A 20,355-nucleotide genomic window follows, 5' to 3' on the forward strand; every position below is an offset into this window, starting at 1 on the left:
GAGCTATCCGATGAGGGCTGTGCAGAATTACCGATGTTTGACAAAATGTATGAATGCATCCTTCGAAGACTGTGCCGCAATATATGTGCGCTCGTTATGTGTGATCCAAAAGACATTTAGCGAACCAGGAGAAAGAGGCAGGGGGAGGTTCCTTAATCAATATTTGTACGATGCCGTGCCGCAATATCCAGCAGTCTAGTACCATGATGCACATACAAGGGCCTACGAGCTCAAAGAACCGTTAATTACATATTTGATTAGTAGACGATGGGTGCTGCTACAGAAACCTCGTTGCAGGGTTATCTCCGTCTTCTTGCAGAATTTGTATGAGTCAAGGTCAACACCTATTATTCTTGAACTCGAATAAAGTTGCTTGAAGAGCGTCCTGAATCTAAGCAAGCATTTCTATCCTACTATTCGAACTATTTGTTGACAAATATCTTGCTATGGCTCCACTGCTTTCGCATCAGCCACTTAAGGCGATCGCTACGCTTATTCTTATTGCATCCGCCCCCCTCTATCTCGCAGCACTTTCGCTCGTGTATGTTGCAAAGAAATATCGTCCTGTTCCTGAATGGACGGTGCAAACTGCTGTTGGAAATGAATGGCTTCGACTCTTTTATATATATGCCGCTCGGATCCATCTTCAGCCATACTTTGCAAATGCATCGAGGCTCAAGGATCGTTACGTACTCGTTCAACCAGGGCCATCTGAACTCTACACCGGAATAGTTCAATCAAACATGATCCAGCCGGCTCCTATGCCAGGTATCTGGTTTCCCGAAAAACCCGGCAAGAGTGAGATCAAGTCTTGTAAGGTCGTTATCCACTTCCAAGGTGGCGCATTCGTCACTGCGACAGATCCGGTGGACACTGGCAGGGTTCCAGCACGCATCTTTACAGATAAGTTGAGTGCAGCTACCTTCTACGCTCAATATCGACTATCCCGGAATGAGGATTCGAGGTTTCCTGCGGCGGTTCAAGACGTTATTTCGTTCTATCGTTATGTTCTGGAGCAGGGCGTAGACCCGCAGAATATCATCATCTCCGGTGATTCCGCTGGCGGCAACCTGGTCATTGGCTTATTACGGTACATCCAAGATACCGCGATCTTACCTACACCACGAGGAGTGATGCTTTGGTCACCCTGGGTAGATGTTAGCCAGCATGCACTCTCCGCCTACGCTAAAAGCAAAAGTCTTCGCACTGATTTCCTGAGCCTTGGCCTGCTGCAATGGGGGAAGGCTGCCTACGAGCCTACATCAAATGGAGAGGAGGCAGATCGATATCTCCGCCCCGTCAAGCACCCATTTGGTACACATGTACCGATATTTGTCAATGCTGGAACTGCGGAGTTATTCTACGATGATATCAGCAAGTTTGCAGATCGAATGAAGGAGCTTGAGGGAAATAAGCTCCTGTACATGGAGACGAAGAACTCACCGCATGATGTTCTAGTTGCTGGAAGCTTTATCGGCTTTATCGGGGAGGCCGAAAGTGCGGTTGAGCAAGCCGGTGCCTTCTTTAATTGTTGGGACTAACCTAAGATATAGCAACTCCGTCTAGAATGTAGAGGCAGGAGCGTATAACAATATAAAGGAAAGTGTTTTACTTCAGTGCAAACTACTACTGCTCTCTATCGCAAGTGAAACTAGTTCACGTGACCTAGCCCGGGTGAATGTAGGTGCTTCACCTCTTACTGCGCAATTGATTCTAATTTTCCTTTGCGGGGACGCGCGCACAGGCTCTGCAGTTCCGCAGTAGTGTTATAATCTTTACTTCGGAGAAATGGTGTCCGAAGTACTCCGGGCCTGTAGGTAGGTTAGGTGTTAGCGTAGGGAGGGAACTTAGTCTCAGGCGGGTGTACAGTCCGCTAAGGCGTAGTTGCTAGGTAAGGGAGGTGTAGCTAACTATAGTTTGCCCTTTAACAGTAGTATAAAGTGCTTAGGTTAAACAGTTCTTTTATAAAAAACAAAATAAAAGGTATATATAGTGCAGAGTATATACTTAGTATTGCTTTTATTATAAAGTAGCAATACTACTTAGTCTATATAAAAATAAACTAAACTTTAATTATAACCCTCTTATAATAGTTAGGATCTAAACTATATACATAAGGTATTCTAGTTGCGCGCTCTGCGCGCTGTGAGCGTCGCTGTTCTAGCAGCGCGCATGGCATGCATAGCATGCAAACGTCCTTTGCTTATTAGATAATGCATTCTGCTATCCACTAGTCTAATAATTCTGTCTATTCCTTGTCGGTTAGAGTATGTAACTTGCTAGGTAGAGTAACAAGAGAATTCTAGCCTTATTTATTTAAATAGTAGGGCATAACTAGTTAGTAGCTTATAGTCTAATTATAGGTTATAAAATATAGGCTTTTCTCTTTATTAGCATTCTTACTTTTTTCCTTATACTATTGTAAGTGTTAGAATTTTCTTTTATCTAGTAAGTGCTCTTTTATAAACACTTTATAGATGTCTTTTTTTTAACTATGCCTTATTAGTCTTCTTATTAGTCTACTTATGTGCGCTATTTACGCACTGCTGCTTATCTTAATCTTTTTTACTATATAAAAATGTAACTATGTAGTTCTTATTACTTAAGTAGCTTCTCTTGTGTTTTAACTCTATCTTTAGATAAGTGCGTAAAAGTGCGTGAAATGTGTAGAGAAAAGTAATAAGTGTAACACTTTTATTTCTAACACAGCCTAGGATTATTTAAAGAGAGAGTAAAAAAAGCTTTTTTATAAGATAAAAGGCGTTTAAGTCTAATAAAAACAAGAGAAAGAGCATAAATTAAAAAAAGTAGAGGAAAACTTAAAAAGGTAGTAAGTAATTTGCGCTAAAAAAGTTTAGTATTAAAAGTAGCTTAACTTTTTTAAAAGTTAAAAAGTAAAATATCTAGAAAAAGACTTCTTATCTTTAAATAAGCTTAAGGCGCTTAAGGTAAAAGCTTAAAGCTTTTCTTTTTCTTAGCTTATATTATAGAGCTATAAGCTTCTTATATTACTGCTATCTAATGCTGTAGCTGTTTTTTTAGCAGCTAATAATAGTGTTTTTTTAGTCTAAGAAACTTTCTCTAGGCTAGTTTTAGTTAGAAGAGACACCTAATAATTCTAAAAAGCTAGAGAGTGTTTATTAAGTTTTTAATAACGTACCTAACAGGTTGGCCGGCCACACAGGTTAGGCGGCCACTTTTGCCAAGCCCCTACTAAAACCACCCTATTCTAGCGCAAAACAGCCTACTTTGGCCCTATATAAAGTAATATAACATAAGATATTATTTAGAGTCTACTTTTACTACTTTCTTATATATATGCAAGTTATGCCTAGTTTAATTACACTACCTATATTACTTTTAACTTAGCTTACTTTTTTTAGCGCGCACTTATGTCTTTAGCTTCTTTTTATTACTACGCGCTCTAAACTTCTTTAAAGCAGTTAAATAAGCCTTATTTTTAACTATTAAAGTCTTTTCTGCTTAAATCTGCTTTCTTTTATGTAATCTATATTATATAGCAGCTTTATTTACTGCTTAAAGCTCTGTAATCTTTTTTTACACTAACACTAGCTTATGTGTAATAATTACTACCCTTTTTAAGACTTTTTTAAAAGCTTTTACTATAAACATTAGTAAGCTATTTACATGCCTTAAAATATTTACTTTTATAAGCATTAATTATAACTAAAAATTTAAAAGTATTACTTAGAGTTTATAACTACTAGGGCTTATTATTAATAAGTAGTAGTAGTAATAAAGTATGTAACTAAATATTAAGAGCTATTTTAACTTATTCTAGGTTAAATAAGACTAAACTAGCGCCTTAAAACCCTTTTTAGATATTACTAAAAGTAATTACTACATTATAAGTGTGTATAAAGTATAGTAGAAACTTAAGTTTTATAATATAAGTAATTTAGTTACACATAAGATTTTTAGCTTAGCGCCTATACACTTTTTTAAAAAGGCAAAATAACCTACATTAAAAGGCTATAAAAGGTGTAATAAGTGTAAAAGTATATAAATAGTAATAATTTTATTTTTTTATAGTACTGCTAGAAATTAAGTAAGTTATAGCTTTTATAGCTATTAATAATAAAAAGCTAATAAGCGCCTATAACCTTTTTTTTATATATTTATTAAAGTGCTTTAACTACTACAGGCTAAGCGTATTTATTATCTAGCTGTTTTTAAAGACTATAATAATCTATGTCTAAGGCAAATTCTTTTTTTTATACTAAGTAAAAAAGTAATAGCAGCTCTTAAAAATAATAAAGAGTAAAATAGCTTACTTTATTATGTTAATACTTTAAATAACTATTATCTACTTTTTATTACTTTACTATATTACTTTTAGCTGTCTTTGTTTCTTTAAAGCTATAATAACTACTCTAGTTAATATCTAGCTTATTATAAAGCTTAACTTATTAAAGTTATATATGTCTTTATTTTAGATACTATACTTAGCTTTTATGTTAGCTACTAGGTAAAACTAGGTCTAGATAACCTCTAAATTCTTATAAAGCACTTTTTTATAATTATACTTATAATTAAACTTTATTATAAACTTAGGGCAGAGCTTAACTTACATACTAGGCTAGTTTAAGCTAACCTAGCCTAGATTACACTTTACGCGTAATAAATTAGCTATATTAGCTATAGCTATAAGCTTAAAGAGAAATCTATGTATAATAAGCTTAAGTATATACTTAATAACTACCTTTTTTTAAGCTTAGTTAGATTTCTTAATTTAGGCTAGCATTTTACTTATAAAGGCTATCTAGCGCGTTAATTACTTAGTGTTATATAAGAGACATTATAAATAGCTATAGCATGTTATAAAGAAAGTTTTAAGTCTTATTTAAAAGCTTAAAAAGTAAGCTATATTTAATGTTCTTTAGAAGATTTAATCTAGTGTTGTTATTAAGGCATTATGTAGATAGGTAGAGTGTGGTAGGGGCTTAGCAAAAGTGGCTGGCTAACCTATGTGGCTGGCTAACCTGTTAGGTACGTTAAGCTTTTATATATTTTTACTAGTAAGCTATTTTTTTATTTTACTAAAAATTAATTTTTTTCAAGTGTTAACTATCTGCTTAACTTTATACTTAACTTTTATATCTTTTTAACTAGCTAGAAAGAGGAGTATTTCCTTTAGTGCATTCTTAAGTTTAAAAATATAGAACTATAAGTGTATACACATTTCTCTTAGTAGCTTAAGTTTATAGTTATTTTTTTATATTTATAGTACTTTATAAAGACTAATATGTTTTTTAGTAAGCTTTTAAAATAGCCTAAAAGTATAAAAGTTTTTAGTTTTAAGATACACATAATCTTCTAGTTAAACTTTTAGGTTTTTTTATTAAGTTTTTATAGAGGATAAAATAGCCTGGCAGTAGCTGTTTAGAATATCAGATGAAGTGACTCTGCTATCTAAGAGAGCTGAAGGCTCTCCTTATATACACCGAGCTTCGGAACATAATATCTCCAGATCCCGAGCTGCGTCACAGGCTCTAAGCCCTAGTCCCAGGCTCCGAGCCCCAGCCAAGGCTCTTAGTATACGCGACAGTTTTATTTATGTTTTATTTTTTTTATAGCTAACTTTAGCTCTAACTGCTAACTTTTAGTGTAGTTTAAGGTAGTAGGATAGGCAGGTTACTGTTTCTAGTAGATTAGTTAGTTATGTTCTATGCAGTGTGTAGTAGAAATAATAGCCTAAGTTAGCTTTATAAGGCGTTTCTTTAATTATAGCTAATTTTACTATGTTAAAAGCTAGTTAAGCTATAAAAAGCTATTTAGCCTAGTTTATTTAGTTATATAAAATAAACTTTCTTAAATGCTATTCTATTTTAGTGTTTATTCTCTCTGTCTGCCTGTCTGTTTATAGATAATAGGTAGTAGATAACTTATGTGTAACTTCTAGGTATTTTATTACTACTTTCTAGAACTTGCTTACAAATAGTTTATCTTTATTAAAGATAATAATTTATAAGTAACTATAAACTAAAAATATATTTTATTTTAGTTTATATAAAAATTTCTTAACTATTATACTTTTTTTATTAGCTACATTTGTAGGAATACTATTGTTTTGTCTAAGGCAACTGCTACTATGTTGCAGAGCTGTTCTGTTCTAAGTTTTCAGAGTAGTAGAAGTCTTATAATAAAGTTTATTATTATTATTATTTAGAGTTGCTTAGAGGCTTTAATTAGCTATAGGTGTTTATATATCTTATATTGCCTAAAGTTGTTTTTATTATAGATGTTACATTCCTAGAGAATTTCTATGCACAACTGTTTTAGTTTTAAAACGTTTTAAGAAATTATAGCTTTAGTCTTTTTCTAAAGTGTTCTAATTCTAGAATGCCTAAACATAGTAGCCTTGTAGTATTCTTTAACAAGGTTTTTCTATCTCTGTTCTGCTATAGTAAGAGATTAGATTGTTTTCTTTAAGTTTAGTCTATTATAGACTAGTTCTTTACTTATTTTTTTAAATAGTGTAAACTTTTTAGTGTCTTTTTTATTTTTTTAAAGTAATTAGTATGTTAGCTTAAAACGTATACCTGTTAATTATTACTGCTTACTATATGTTTTATTATAAAGTTAAACTAGGCTAATTCTATAGCCTAATAGACATGCATTAGCAACAGTTTTTTTATTATTACAAAAGTAACTAAATTAGTATAATTAGTAAAAATAATAAATTATTATTTTATTTTTTGTAGTTTAGTTTTTTATGCTCTTAGCATATTTCCTATAGCCTTAAGTTTTTTATCTAGGATGCTATACTTCTGTTTAGCTAGCAAGAACTTTACTAAATAGTATGCTACTAGATGCTATTATTTGTTCTTCTACTTTTAGAGAAAAACTGCTCTTTTAGCTCTTAACAATGCATCTGTGTACAGCTTAGTTTTAAGGTGTAAATACATTTTTACTACTAGCGTACTAGTTATAATTATTTTAAGTTTCTAAAAAGCATCTTCTATGTAAAGAGTCTAAATAAACTTTAGCCTAAGTTCTAGTTCTTTTGTAGTAGTATTAGTAAGTAGTAGTGTAATCTTTAAATAATTCTTAATTATGTGTTACACATATCTTATTAGGCTAAGGAATCCTCTAACTTTTTTTATATATATAAGTGTTAGTGTCTGTACGCAGCAGCAGCGTCACGGTCTGGATACGAGCGATCGCGCACGAGCAGGACCACGTATCTATGTCACATAATGCTTGTGCGCGAACCTTTGTGCGTAAACATCTAGATATCCCCTTTTTCTTCTATACAGAGGAAAGACAAGAGTAATAGAACTAGAAACATGTTGCCTTTACCTTACCTACTTTGTACACTGTGCACACTGTACACTACTTTTACTCTTGCTACTTAAGCGCTTATACTATAAGTAGCTAGCTATTAGAGCCTATTTAACACTAATTAGTAGTTAATTTAATTAACTATAAATTAGTAAGAGTAATAACAAAGTACTTATACTTTATAAAGTACTTTATTTTGTTACCTATCTTTAGACATAGTAGATTAATTCTTTACATTATACAGTAAGCTCTGCTACTGTATAAAGTAAAAAGGAGATAGTGTAAAACGCACACTAAAGCTATTAAAGCTGCACAACCTAGCAGCTAGACAACAGCAGTACCTATGTAATCTACTAGAAAAGTAATTAACTATACTACTATAATAAAATTCTACTAGCAACTAACAACTCTATGTAATAATAAAAAAAATAAAGAATAATTCTTATTATATAAATAACTTATAAAAGATATAGAGATATTAGAGGTAACACTATAAAATAAGACTAGCCTAGAGTACTAAAATAATAAAATTAACATGTTAAAGGCTTTAATAAGCTTATAGACTTAATTATACATAAGTTATATAATTACTAATTTATATATAATAACTTAAAAAGGCGCTACTTTTCTAAGTTTATATATAAAAGATTTTAAAAAATAGACACTATAAAACTTTTTAGCACTTAGCTACATATTTAAAAGAGAGCTTATATAAGTGCTAAAAGATAAAGAAATTACACTATAGCTAGGCACTAAAAGTACCTAAGCCTAGAAGCTGTATAATATAGCATAAAAAAAGGCAATTGCACTAAAAAGGCTTTATATATACCCTTTATTACTATATAAAGCTTTACATAGAAGTAGACTAAACATAATGCTACTAACAACACTAAACATACTAGCATTACCTACTTTTACACCTTAGCTAGCACTACACTAATTACTGTATAAACAATACATGCTACTCTACCTAACGCCTGCTCCACACTCTTAATTATACACACTACTGCCTGCAGTAGTGTATGCACTACTAATACTACCTATATAATCTATACTAAATTATAACTTATATAAACTTTTACTTTAAAGGAAAACTGCTAAAGAAAAACTTCTAGTAAATAAAATTATATAATTTTAAAAAGCATAAAAAAATAATAACTATATAAGTTAACTATATAATATTTTTATAAATAAAATAAAGATCTTTATTAATTTATATTAATAGCTAAATATCTAAAAAACTTAGTATATAAACATATTTCTAGATATTTTAAAAAGTTATATAAATATATACTATATGTATAACATAGGCTCTAGATATAACGAGAAGCATTTATATAACACTTTAAGTAGTTACTTTAACACTAATGTAAACTATAGCTAGTACTAGATAAACTAGATAATAATAACTTTTATATAATACTAATAAAAAAACTTTAATAAAAGTTTATATAAAGTTTTTAAAATAATAATTAATAAGCTTACACTTATATAAAAAGCACTAAAAATAGAATTTTAAAAAGATGTTTTACTACACACTACTGTTGTATAAGCTTATTAAGAATAACTAGAACTAGAACATGCTATGTTTACTATTAAGCCTTTATATAAAGCCTTATTTAGTAATTTATAAGCCTTACTTTAAGTTACTATAGACTAAAAAGTAAACTAATACTTTTAGGAACTGCCTAATGCATACTACATAAACTACTAATATAACTCTATATAATAAGAGTTTACATAATAAAAAGAAAGCTTCTCTTTATATAAAAAAAGACAACATAGAAGATCTTTATTTAAGTTTAGGCTATAATCTAGAGACAACTACACATAGATAAAGAAGTGCTTTGTCTGCTATAAAAAAAATGTTAGTTATTAAACTACTCTTATAATAACTATATATAAGCAAAGAACTAGTACATTACTTTATATAAAAATTTTTATAATAAGACTTATTATATAAAGCTATTACTTTATATATCTAAGACTTTAAAGGTTACTTTAAGAAGAAAAAAATTTACATAATATAAAAAAAATAAAATAAGAAAGTAAAGATGCTAAAAAAGCTATTAACTACTTTACTTTTACTACTTACTTACACTATGTAACAAGAGAGGACATCTACAGCATTAAACTTAAAAAGAATGCTAAGCAGTTTATTCTTAACAACTAATACTGTACAGTATACTAAGGTAAACTAACGTACTTTACAGGCAAGTTGCTTACACACCTAAGTTGCTTACTTTTGCTAAGACCCTACTAAACTACCTTTTCTATACTAATACATTCCCCACAACACTACTTAGACGCGCTAAAAGAATGTTAGATACAGCTTATACTCTAAGCTTTTAAATAAGACATAAAACTCTTAAAGAAATATGCTATAGCTATATATAAAGTTTTATAAAAAATAATAAATAACTACAGCACTAGACAACCTTTATAAGCTAATTCTATAGCTAAATTATAAAGGCTAGGTAGTAAAAAGAAGCAGGTAATTATTAAAACTATACTTAAGCTATATGCGTAAGGAATTTCCTCTTAGATAGCATTTATAGCTAATATAGCTAATTCTTTGTGCGCTAAGCGTAATCTAGGCTATGTTTACATAAACTAGCCTAGTATATTTATAAAGTGTTATTTAGAGCTTAAAGTAAAGTTTTAAGTGTAAGTATAGTTAAAAGATATTTAGCTAATTATAAACTCTATTTTACTAAAGTTATACATGTTATTATTCTAGATACTATACTTAGCTTTAATATTCTTTATAAGGCTAAACCTGCTTTAAATTACTCTAGGACTTTTATAAAAAGCTTTTTTATAGTTATACTTACGCTTAAATATTACTTTAAGCTCTAAATAACACTTTATAAACATACTAGGTTAGTTTATATAAACATAGCCTAGATTACGCTTAGCGCGCAAAGAATTAGCTATATTAGCTATAAATGCTATCTAAGAGGAAATTCCTTGCGCATATAGCTTAAGTATAGTCTTAATAATTACCTACTTCTTTTTATTACCTAGCCTTTATAATTTAGCTGTAAAATTAGCTTATAAAAGTTGTCTAGCGCTATAGTTATTTATTATTTTTTATAAAACTATATATATAGCTATAGCATATTTCTTTAAAAGTTTTATGTCTTATTTAAAAGCTTAGAGTGTAAGCTATATCTAATATTCTTTTAGCACATCTAAGTAGTGTTGTAGGGAATGCATTAGTGTAGAAAGAGTAGTTTAGTAGGGTCTTAGCAAAAGTAAGCAACTTAGGTGTGTAAGCAACTTGCCTGTAAAGTACATTATAAAACATAGGCGTAGTAAAGATTTCTACTATTAGTAAGTTCTAACTTAAAGTGTATATATAAAAGAACTTATATATAGAAATTAATTAAACACTTAGCTAAATAAATATTAGCTTTAAAAGCTAAACACTAAAAAAATTAATTAGTACTATATAAATCTAAAACTTAATTAGTCTAGTTATATACTACATTTTAAAAACTTTAACACTATTTCTACTATTACTAGTAAATGCTAACTAACTTAAGGTATACTTTAATAATGTTTTAAATATTATTATACATAAAGATAAAACTACTATACTTATTATATAAAAATAAAAATACTTTTTTTTTAATGTTAGTAAAAAAAAATCTACTTTTTTTTATACTAAATTAGAACTTTACTGCCTCTACTACTAATTTAAACACTCTTGCATAAAAAGACTTTAGAAGATGCTAACTAGCGCTAGCTACAACATTAATGCTGCAATGTTAAAAGAGATTAAGAAGTTCTGCTACTTTTACTAATTATATAACTAGGCTTTATAAAAATTTAAGTTTATAATTAAAGATAACACCTACTTTAACTATAAAGTTATTATTAATGTTATATAAATTAATAATAAAAATGTTCTACATGTTATTAATATAGACATTGTTAAATAAGCTCTAACAGCTAGCTGCTTATAGTATAAGCACTTAAGTAGCAAGAGTAAAAGTAGTGTACAGTGTGCACAGCGTACAAAGTAAGTAAGGTAAGAGTAATATGTTTTTAGTTCTATTACTCTTGTCTTTCCTTTGTACAGAGGAAAAGGGGGATATCTAGATGTTTGCGCATAGAGGTTTGCGCACAAGCATTATGTGACATAGATACGTGGTCCTGCTTGTGCGCAATCGCTTGTATCTAGACTGTGACGCTGCTGCTGTGTACAGACAGACATATTATTTTAGGCTGCTACATTTCTAAAATCTATGTCTACACAAAATACCTAAGATGCACTATGTAAATGCTAGATTAACACTTATTAAAAACTTCTAGACTATATTATATATAACTCTAGTATAAACTTTGCTTTAAAGAATTTTTAAGCTTATGTAAAGATTATAAAAGCTACATGCAGGCAGATGCCTATAAAAGCACACTAGGTAGTTAGAAAAGTTAAGTGCGCATATATACCTCTCTAATAAGTGTTTAACATCTTAAAGACTAAGCTAGGTAACTATATAGATAATAAGGCTATTCTATAGATAGCAGTTAAAGCTCTAAACAACATAGCTAGCCTGTACAGTCTAGTACCTACGCTGCTAGTCTTTAGAGCATACTTAAAAATTACCCTAAACTTTTTACTATTACTAGACATTATTACATAAGCAAGTGCTATATAAAAAATAATAAAGATACTTTAAAAAGACTATATAAAAGTAAACATTAATTATATAATTAATACTTATAATAGCTTTATAACATATAAAGTTCTTAACTTCTTCTTTAGCTTAAAGATTATAGCATAAAAAGAGAAAAAAAGGCTAGACTAGCCTATATAAAATTAAGAGTATTAAAGAGAGAAACATTATTATTAAAAAAAAAATAGCCTACTAAAGCTCTAATATACATAAGTTAAACTATATTATAAAGAAAAAAAAATAACTTACTTATAATAAAGAACCTAAATAAACTAATCTTTATATAAAAAAATCTTCTAAAAAAGAGAAAAAGAAAACAGCTTTATAAAAATATTATAAAGGTAAAACTAAAGCCTACTATAAACTAAGCTCTTTAGAATAGCAATGCTGCACTAGTGTAAAGAGAAGATATAGATACTAAAAGAAGTAAAAAGTAAAGAAAACTTACATAAAGTCTAGACTAGGTATTCTTAACTTAGAAAAAAAAAATTAATTCTTATTTATTAAGCTTTATATAAATAGTGTAATTACTATACCTAGAAAACTATTTAAAAAATTAGACTATATAAAAATAAACACTTTAATTACTAATAGCACTTTTAAAGTTGTAGTGTATAACTTAATAAAGTATAAAGGTTAGATTTTTAACCTCTACCTTATATAAAGAGTAAAAGGCAAAATAACCTAACTATATAAAAAATCTTGCCTAGTGTTTACTAGCTACTTAAATAAAAAGAAAAAAAAAATCTTTACTTAATTACTAACTATTTAAAAAATAAGCTAAAGACTACTTTTAGCTATAAAAGTAAGCTTAAAAGCTACATATAAAATGCATTTTAAACTATATAATATTATATAAGTATATATTTAATTAATAAATAAGGTTATGCGCACGCTGTATATAAAGCTACTAAAGAAAATGCGCTAAAACTTTCTACTAAATATAATACTCTAGGTTATACAACTTTTATATAAACCTGCTAAATTAAGACTATATTAGTTTAAGACATACTATAACTACTATAAAAAAAAGCTATGCATGCATATCTTTTTATATAACTTTTACTTTTTAATTACTAATAAAGAAGAGTATACTTTTAGTATTACTAGCTTATAAATAAATAACACTTTAAGCATTATAATAAAGAATTTTACATAAAAAAAAACTATAAAAAGTAAAGTTTTATATAAAAAGTAAAACTATTTTAGTAAAAAAGTAGCCTATTAAGTTTAATAGTAAAAGAATTAAACTTACACATAACATAGTAGTTTTTACTTAAAAAAGATAAGTAAGCTACTTTTATATAATTAACTTAAAAAACAAAGATGCTGCATAATAATATATTAAGTAATGTGTAAGAGAGGCATACATTACATTTATATGTTAACTAAAAATAGCATTTAACCTATCTATTACTACATAAACTACAGACTTTTTACATAATAACATTAACACACTTAACACATAAATCTAATAGTAGATAAATAATAGTAAGCATAGTCTTACCTTCCTACTATTATAGCTTAATTATGTAAAGCTGTTTATTTTTATAAATAAATTATTTACTAATAATAAAAACTTTAGCTTATAGCTAGAATTTTTAATTATTAGCAGAGCTTGCTCTGCTTATTATATTCGGGTTTGCAGAACGAAAAGTTGAGCAGAATGTCCTCTTTTAGACGCGCTAGTTAGTCAGAATTTCTTCGGATAAACCCCGGTAACGCTGTTTCTCTGTCACCTTACGTGTTTCTTATATTCTTTTTTAAAAAAAAATGTATAGCTAATGTAAGTGCACCTTTATGCTAATTTGCATGCAGTTTGCTTTAGCATGCGTTGTGTAAAACATGTTTAAATTATGGTTAGTTGCGTCTGTTCAACCTCTCTAGCCACATCGGTGTGTCGGGGATTGGCATCAGCCACATTGGTGTGTCGAGGATTGGCATCAGCCGCATCGGTGTGTCGGGGATTGGCATCAGCCGCATCGGTGTGTCGAGGATTGGCAGTTGCTCGCACACCTGAGTTGCTCACTTTTGCCAAGACCACACCACAACAAACTTTATTATGGCCCTGTCAGATATGCGCACCTACTGTCAAGACAGGAGGAACGCTGGACGAAAGCTGCTACATAGTACGAGCAATAAGCTCGAACAGTATGTTGCTGCAAATTGCTGCAAGTTGCAGCATTTTGCAACAAATTGCTGCAAGTTGCAGCATTTTGCAACAAATTGCAGCATGTTGCAAGCTGGTCGCGCATAGGGCTAGTGCGCGAGAGACTCGGACCGGAAAAAACAAAAGCCGAGGAACACAAGCAGAGCAGAAAAAGGATCAAATAATTAATAGTTACAATTAATCATCATCCCATACATTATATCTAAACCCATCATTCATCTCAGGAACCCTAGAAACAGTGCTTCAATCTGACAGGCCTATAACAACCCACTCTAGCACTATAGAGTACAGTACAGCCTAGAATATTATTTAGATACTACTTCTACTTCTTGCTTACACGTTTGCGCGTTATGCTAAGTCTAATTGCACTGTCTGCAGCGCCTTTAGAATTGCTTATTTACTTTAGCTTACACCTGCTTCTTTGCCTTTTTCCTATTACTGCGCGCCCTAAACTTATTTTAAGCTGTTAAGCGCAGGCCTTTCTAAATGTAGCTAACTTATTAGCTGCCTAAAGCTTAGTAATTTCTTATTACGCTAACACTAGCTTATGTGCAATTACTGCTACCCTTTGTAAGGCTTTTTTTCTAGAGGCATTACCCCCCTAGAACCCTCTCTATACGTAGAGCTACTTGCAACACAACTAATATCTACTAGGGATTGTTGCCTGCTGCTGTAATCTACTGTAGTTTGCTGCAATTTGCTGTAGTTTGCTGTAGTTTACTGCAATTTGCTGTAGTTTGCTGTAGTTTACTGTAATTTGCTGCAATTTGCTGTAGTTTGCTGTAGTTTGCTGCAATTTGCTGTAGTTTGCTGCAATTTGCTGTAGTTTGCTACAATTTGCTATAGTTTACCGCAATTTGCTGTAGTTTGCTGCAATTTACTACAATTTACCTTATGCATTTCCTAACACTGCTAGGTAATCTCTTACTAACACCTCTAGGCATTAGCCTATTATATTTAAATAGCAGTTAAAGAAGCTAAACTAGTAGTTATGCAAGCAAAACAGCTTGTTAAGGTATTACATGTACTACATTAATACTTGCCTTAATAGAGAGGCAGAGGCAGAGGCAGAGGCAGAAGCAGCGCTAGAGCTCTCTAGCACTCTAAGAAATTTCTGCAGAGGCAACAAACTATGCAAGCTGCGGCTCTACAACTAGGGCTTTAATGCTAAAACAATTAAATTAAAGATATTAGGTAGCAGTATTAGGCGTAGCGTGGCAGTATTAGGTAGTGAAAGGAACAGGTGCAACGCTAGAGAACGCAAGGTGCAAAGAAGAGGAAGACTATTATTGTAATAAGGTAGGTGCCCTGCCTGCTAAGCTAATACTATACAACTTTCCCTACTGTACTAAAAGGTACACATAAGAATACTTAAGCTAAGTATTCTTGCATAGTATAATATATATATATAGGTAATGCTAGGGTAAGCACTAGCACTAGCAGTTGTCTCTAGCCTAGCCTAAACCTCTATGAGCAAGAGAAGGCCACGTAGTTAACTATGCTAACCTTGTTATACTGTAAGGCTAGGATGGCGCTTACGTGCAACAGGTATATATACTATTCTGTACGTAATAATTAACTGTTAGTTAATTATTTACACCTTTTTAGTTGTATTAGCGTAGTGGTACAGAGCTCTGTTCTTATATATACATTATGCTACAACTATTATTTAACCTAAATAACCTACCTTAATGTACTAACTATTGCTCTAAGCAAGCTTTGCTTTTACAGATTATTTATAAACTGTTGTAGTATTTTATTAAGTAATAAAAACTATATAAAGTAAAGTAACTACTTTAAAATACTAGGCAACATTATATACTAAAATTTTACTAAGTGTAAAAAAGTAACTAAAAGTGTTCTTACTAGTAAACTATATAAAATAGTTAAAAAGTTTAATAATATAATTACCTTTAGTAACGTACTTCACAGACAAGTTGCTTACACACCTAAGTTGCTTACTTTTGCTAAGACCCTACTAAACTACTCTTTCTACACTAATGCATTCTCTATAACACTACTTAGACGTGCTAAAAGAATGTTAGATATAGCTTACACTCTAAGCTTTTAAATAAGACATAAAACTCTTAAAGAAATGTACTATAGCTATATATAAAGTTCTATAAAAAAATAATAAATAACTATAACGCTAGATAACCTTTATAAGCTAATTCTACAGCTAAATTATAAAGGCTAGGCAATAAAAAGAAGCAGGTAATTGTTAAGACTATACTTAAGCTATATGCGCAAAGAATTTCCTCTTAGATAGCATTTATAGCTAATATAGCTAATTCTTTGCGCGCTAAGTGTAATCTAGGCTATGTTTATATAAACTAGCCTAGTACATTTATAAAGTGTTATTTAGAGCTTAAAGTAAAGTTTTAAGTGTAAGTATAGTTAAAAGATATTTAGCTAATTATAAACTTTATTTTACTAAAGTTATATATGTTATTATCCTAGATGCTATACTTAGCTTTAATATTCTTTATAAGGCTAAACCTGCTCTAAATTACTCTAGAACTCTTATAAAAAGCTTTCTTATAGTTATACTTATGCTTAAATGTTACTTTAAGCTTTAAATAATGCTTTATAAATATACTAGGCTAGTTTATGTAAACATAGCCTAGATTACACTTAGCGCGCAAAGAATTAGCTATATTAGCTATAAATGCTATCTAAGGGGAAATTTTTTGCGCATATAGCTTAAGTATAGTCTTAATAATTAGCTGCTTTTTTTTATTACCTAGCCTTTATAATTTAGCTGTAGAATTAGCTTATAAAAGTTGTTTAGCGCTATAGTTATTTATTATCTTTTATAGGACGTTATATATAGCTATAGCATATTTTTTAAGAGTTTTATGTCTTATTTAAAAGCTTAGAGTGTAAGCTGTATCTAATGTTCTTTTAGCACGTCTAAGTAGTGTTGTAGGGAATGCATTAGTGTAGGAAGAGTAGTTTAGTAGGGTCTTAGTAAAAGTAAGCAACTTAGGTGTGTAAGCAACTCGCCTGTGAAGTACGTTATAACTTTATAGTAAATTATATAAATGCTTAAACTACTACTATTCTTAGTAGTAATCTATATAGATTTAAGGTTTTTATATAATTACCTTATTAAGCTAAGCACTACTAGTAAAAAGTAACTTATAATTAACATTATATTACTCTATAAATTATATAAGAAAAGGGAAATTACTAAAATTAAGTAAATTAATAGTAAAAATAACTTAGTAGATGTATATATAAAAAAAACACTAAATTAGGCTTTTTAATTATTAGTCCTAACTAACTACCTCTCTGTCTAGATAAAAGCATCTGTAGACTAGCTAGATCCTGTGCGCAAAGATGCCTTAGACTAACTAAACTAATAACACCTTTATATATATAAAGCTTATTTCCCTTTATTTTATTTTTCTTTTATATTATACATACTTATCTTTCTTATTATAAGGATCTGTTACTGCTAGCACTATATAAAAAGAGAAAAGAGCTAGGAGATTATACAGTAGAGCTTAGAAAGTAAAAGATAAAAAAAGAAAAAGCTATTTACATAGCGCAACTAGCCTAACCTAACGCACAGCATTACTAGAGGCAAGTCCTAATAAATAAAGTAAAGTAAAGGTAGAACATAATTAGATAGACCTACACAGACAGAAGAAAAGTAACATATATAGAAGGTAACTTTTTAGATAAAAAGAAAAGTTACTAGTGTCTATACACAGCAGCAGCGTTATAGTCTAGATATAAGCAATTGCGCACAAGCAGGACTACATATTTATGTTACATAATGCTTATGTGTAAACCTTTATGTGTAAACATCTAAATATCCTCTTTTTCTTCTATATAAAGGAAAGACAAGAGCAATAGAACTAGAAATATGTTACCCTTACTTTACCTACTTTATACACTGTGCACACTATACACCACTCTTACTCTTGCTACTTAAGCGCTTATACTATAAGAAGCTAGCTGTTAGAGCCTATTTAACAGTTAGCTATTTTATTACTTTTTTTTATTAAGAATAAATTTAAGGTATTTAGTTTCTTATATATTAAACTTATTACGTACTTTACAGGCAAGTTGCTTACACACTAAAGTTGCTTACTTTTGCTAAGACTGTAATGAGGTAGGCGCCCCGCCTGCCAAGCCAATACTATACGACTTTCCCCACTGTACTAAAAGGTACGCACGAGAATACTTAAGCTAAGTATTCTTGCATAGTATAATATATATATAGGTAATGCTAGGGTAAGCACTAGCACTAGCGGTTGTCTCTAGCCTAGCCTAAACCTCTATGAGCGAGAGAAGGCCACGTGGTTAACTGTGCCGACCTTGTTACAAAGACCTTACTACACTACTTTTTTTACACTAATGCATTCCTAATAACACTACTTAAATGTGTTAAAGGAATGTTAGATGCAGGTTACGCTTTAGGCTTTTAAATAAAATGTAACACTTTTTAAGTAACACGCTGCAAAGTAGGTAATTATTTAGTATATACTTAAGCTAAATGCGCAAGGATTTTCCCTCTAGCTAGTAGCTGTAGCTAATATAGCTAATTCTTTATACACTAAGTATAATATAGGCTATGTTAGCATAAACTAGCTTAATATGTTTATTAAGCGCTACTTAACACTTAAAGTAAAGTTTAAGTGTAAGTATAACTATAAAAAAGCTTTTTATAAAAGTTCTATAGTAATTTAAAGCTATTTTAACTTTATAAAAAATATTAAAGCTAAGTATAGTATCTAGAACAATAACATATATAACTTTAATAAAATAAAGTTTATAAGAGGCTAAATATTTACTAAAGTAGTTATTATAAGTTTAGAGAGATAAGAACAGCTAAAAGCAGTCTAGCTAGGTAACTAGAAGTAGATAACAGCTATCTAGAGCGTTAATGCTAAAAAGTAAGCTATTTTACTTTTTATTATTTTTTAAAGTAGTAATTACTTTTTAAACTAGTATAAAAAAAACCTACTTTAAAATTAAGTTATTATAGTTTCTAAGCGCAGCTAGACTACTAATTAGCTTAGTCTAGACTAGTTAAAGCACTTTAACACGCATATAAAGAAGTATACTATTAGTAGCTACTGTCTGCTAGTTATTATTAGCTATAAAAGCTATAACTTACTTTATTTCTAGTAATACTATAAAAATAATAAGATTATTACTATTTATATACTTTTTTACTTATTACACTTTTTATAGCTACTTAATGTAGGTTGTTTTACTTTTTTAAAAAAAGTGTATAAGCACTAACCTAAAAACCTTATATATAACTAAATTTGTCTGTACGCAGCAGCAGCGTCACAGTCTAGATACAAGCGATCGCGCACGAGCAGGACCACGTATCTATGTCACATGATGCTTGTGCGCGAACCTCTGTGCGTAAACATCTAGATATCCCTTTTTTCCTCTATACAGAGGAAAGACAAAAGTAATAAAACTAAAAATATATTACTCTTACCTTACCTACCTTATATGCTGTGCACACTGTACACTACTCTTACTTTTGCTACTTAAGTGCTTATACTATAAGCAGCTAGCTATTAGAGCTTATTTAACACTAATTAGTAGTTAATTTAATTAACTGTAAATTAGTAAAAGTAATAATAAAGTACTTATACTTTATAAGGTACTTTATTTTGTTACCTATCCCTTAGAAAGAGTAATAATAGAGCACCTACGCTTTGTAAGGTACTTTGTTTAGTTACCTATCTCTTAGGATAGTAGATTAATCCTTTGCATTATACAGCAAGCTTTACTACTGTACAAAGTAAGAAGGAGATAGTGTAAGACGCACACTAAAGCTATTAAAGCTGCACAACCTAGCAGCTAGATAACAGTAGTACCTGTGTAATCTACTGCATAAGTAATTAACTTTACGCTTTATAAAGCACTTTATTTTATTACCTATTTTTTAGAAAGAGTAATAATAAAGCACTTATACTTTATAAAGTACTTTATTTAGTTACTTATTTCTTAGAATAGTAAATTAATTCTTTACATTATACAGTAAGCTCTGCTACTATATAAAGTAAAGAGAAGATAGTGTAAGGTGCACACTAAAGCTATTAAAGCTGCACAACCTAGCAGCTAGACAACAGCAGTACCTGTGTAATCTACTAGAAAAGCAATTAACTATACTATTATAATAAAATTACATTAGCAACTAATAACTCTATGTAATAATAA

At 30.0% G+C, this 20,355-nt stretch overlaps 1 protein-coding gene across 1 annotated transcript; it reads left to right on the forward strand.

Annotated features, from left to right (window-relative positions):
* Positions 1–446: 446 nt before the first annotated feature.
* Positions 447–1,541, forward strand: BDR25DRAFT_244232 (alpha/beta-hydrolase; the record flags this gene model as incomplete). The annotated part of the gene is made up of 1 exon (XM_033685837.1): positions 447–1,541. One exon carries the CDS (start codon positions 447–449, stop codon positions 1,539–1,541), a length of 1,095 nt encoding a protein of 364 aa, XP_033540714.1.
* Positions 1,542–20,355: the final 18,814 nt, after the last annotated feature.

Source organism: Lindgomyces ingoldianus (assembly GCF_010093535.1).
Source record: "Lindgomyces ingoldianus strain ATCC 200398 unplaced genomic scaffold BDR25scaffold_53, whole genome shotgun sequence".
In the NCBI taxonomy this organism is placed as follows: Eukaryota; Fungi; Ascomycota; class Dothideomycetes; order Pleosporales; family Lindgomycetaceae; genus Lindgomyces; species Lindgomyces ingoldianus.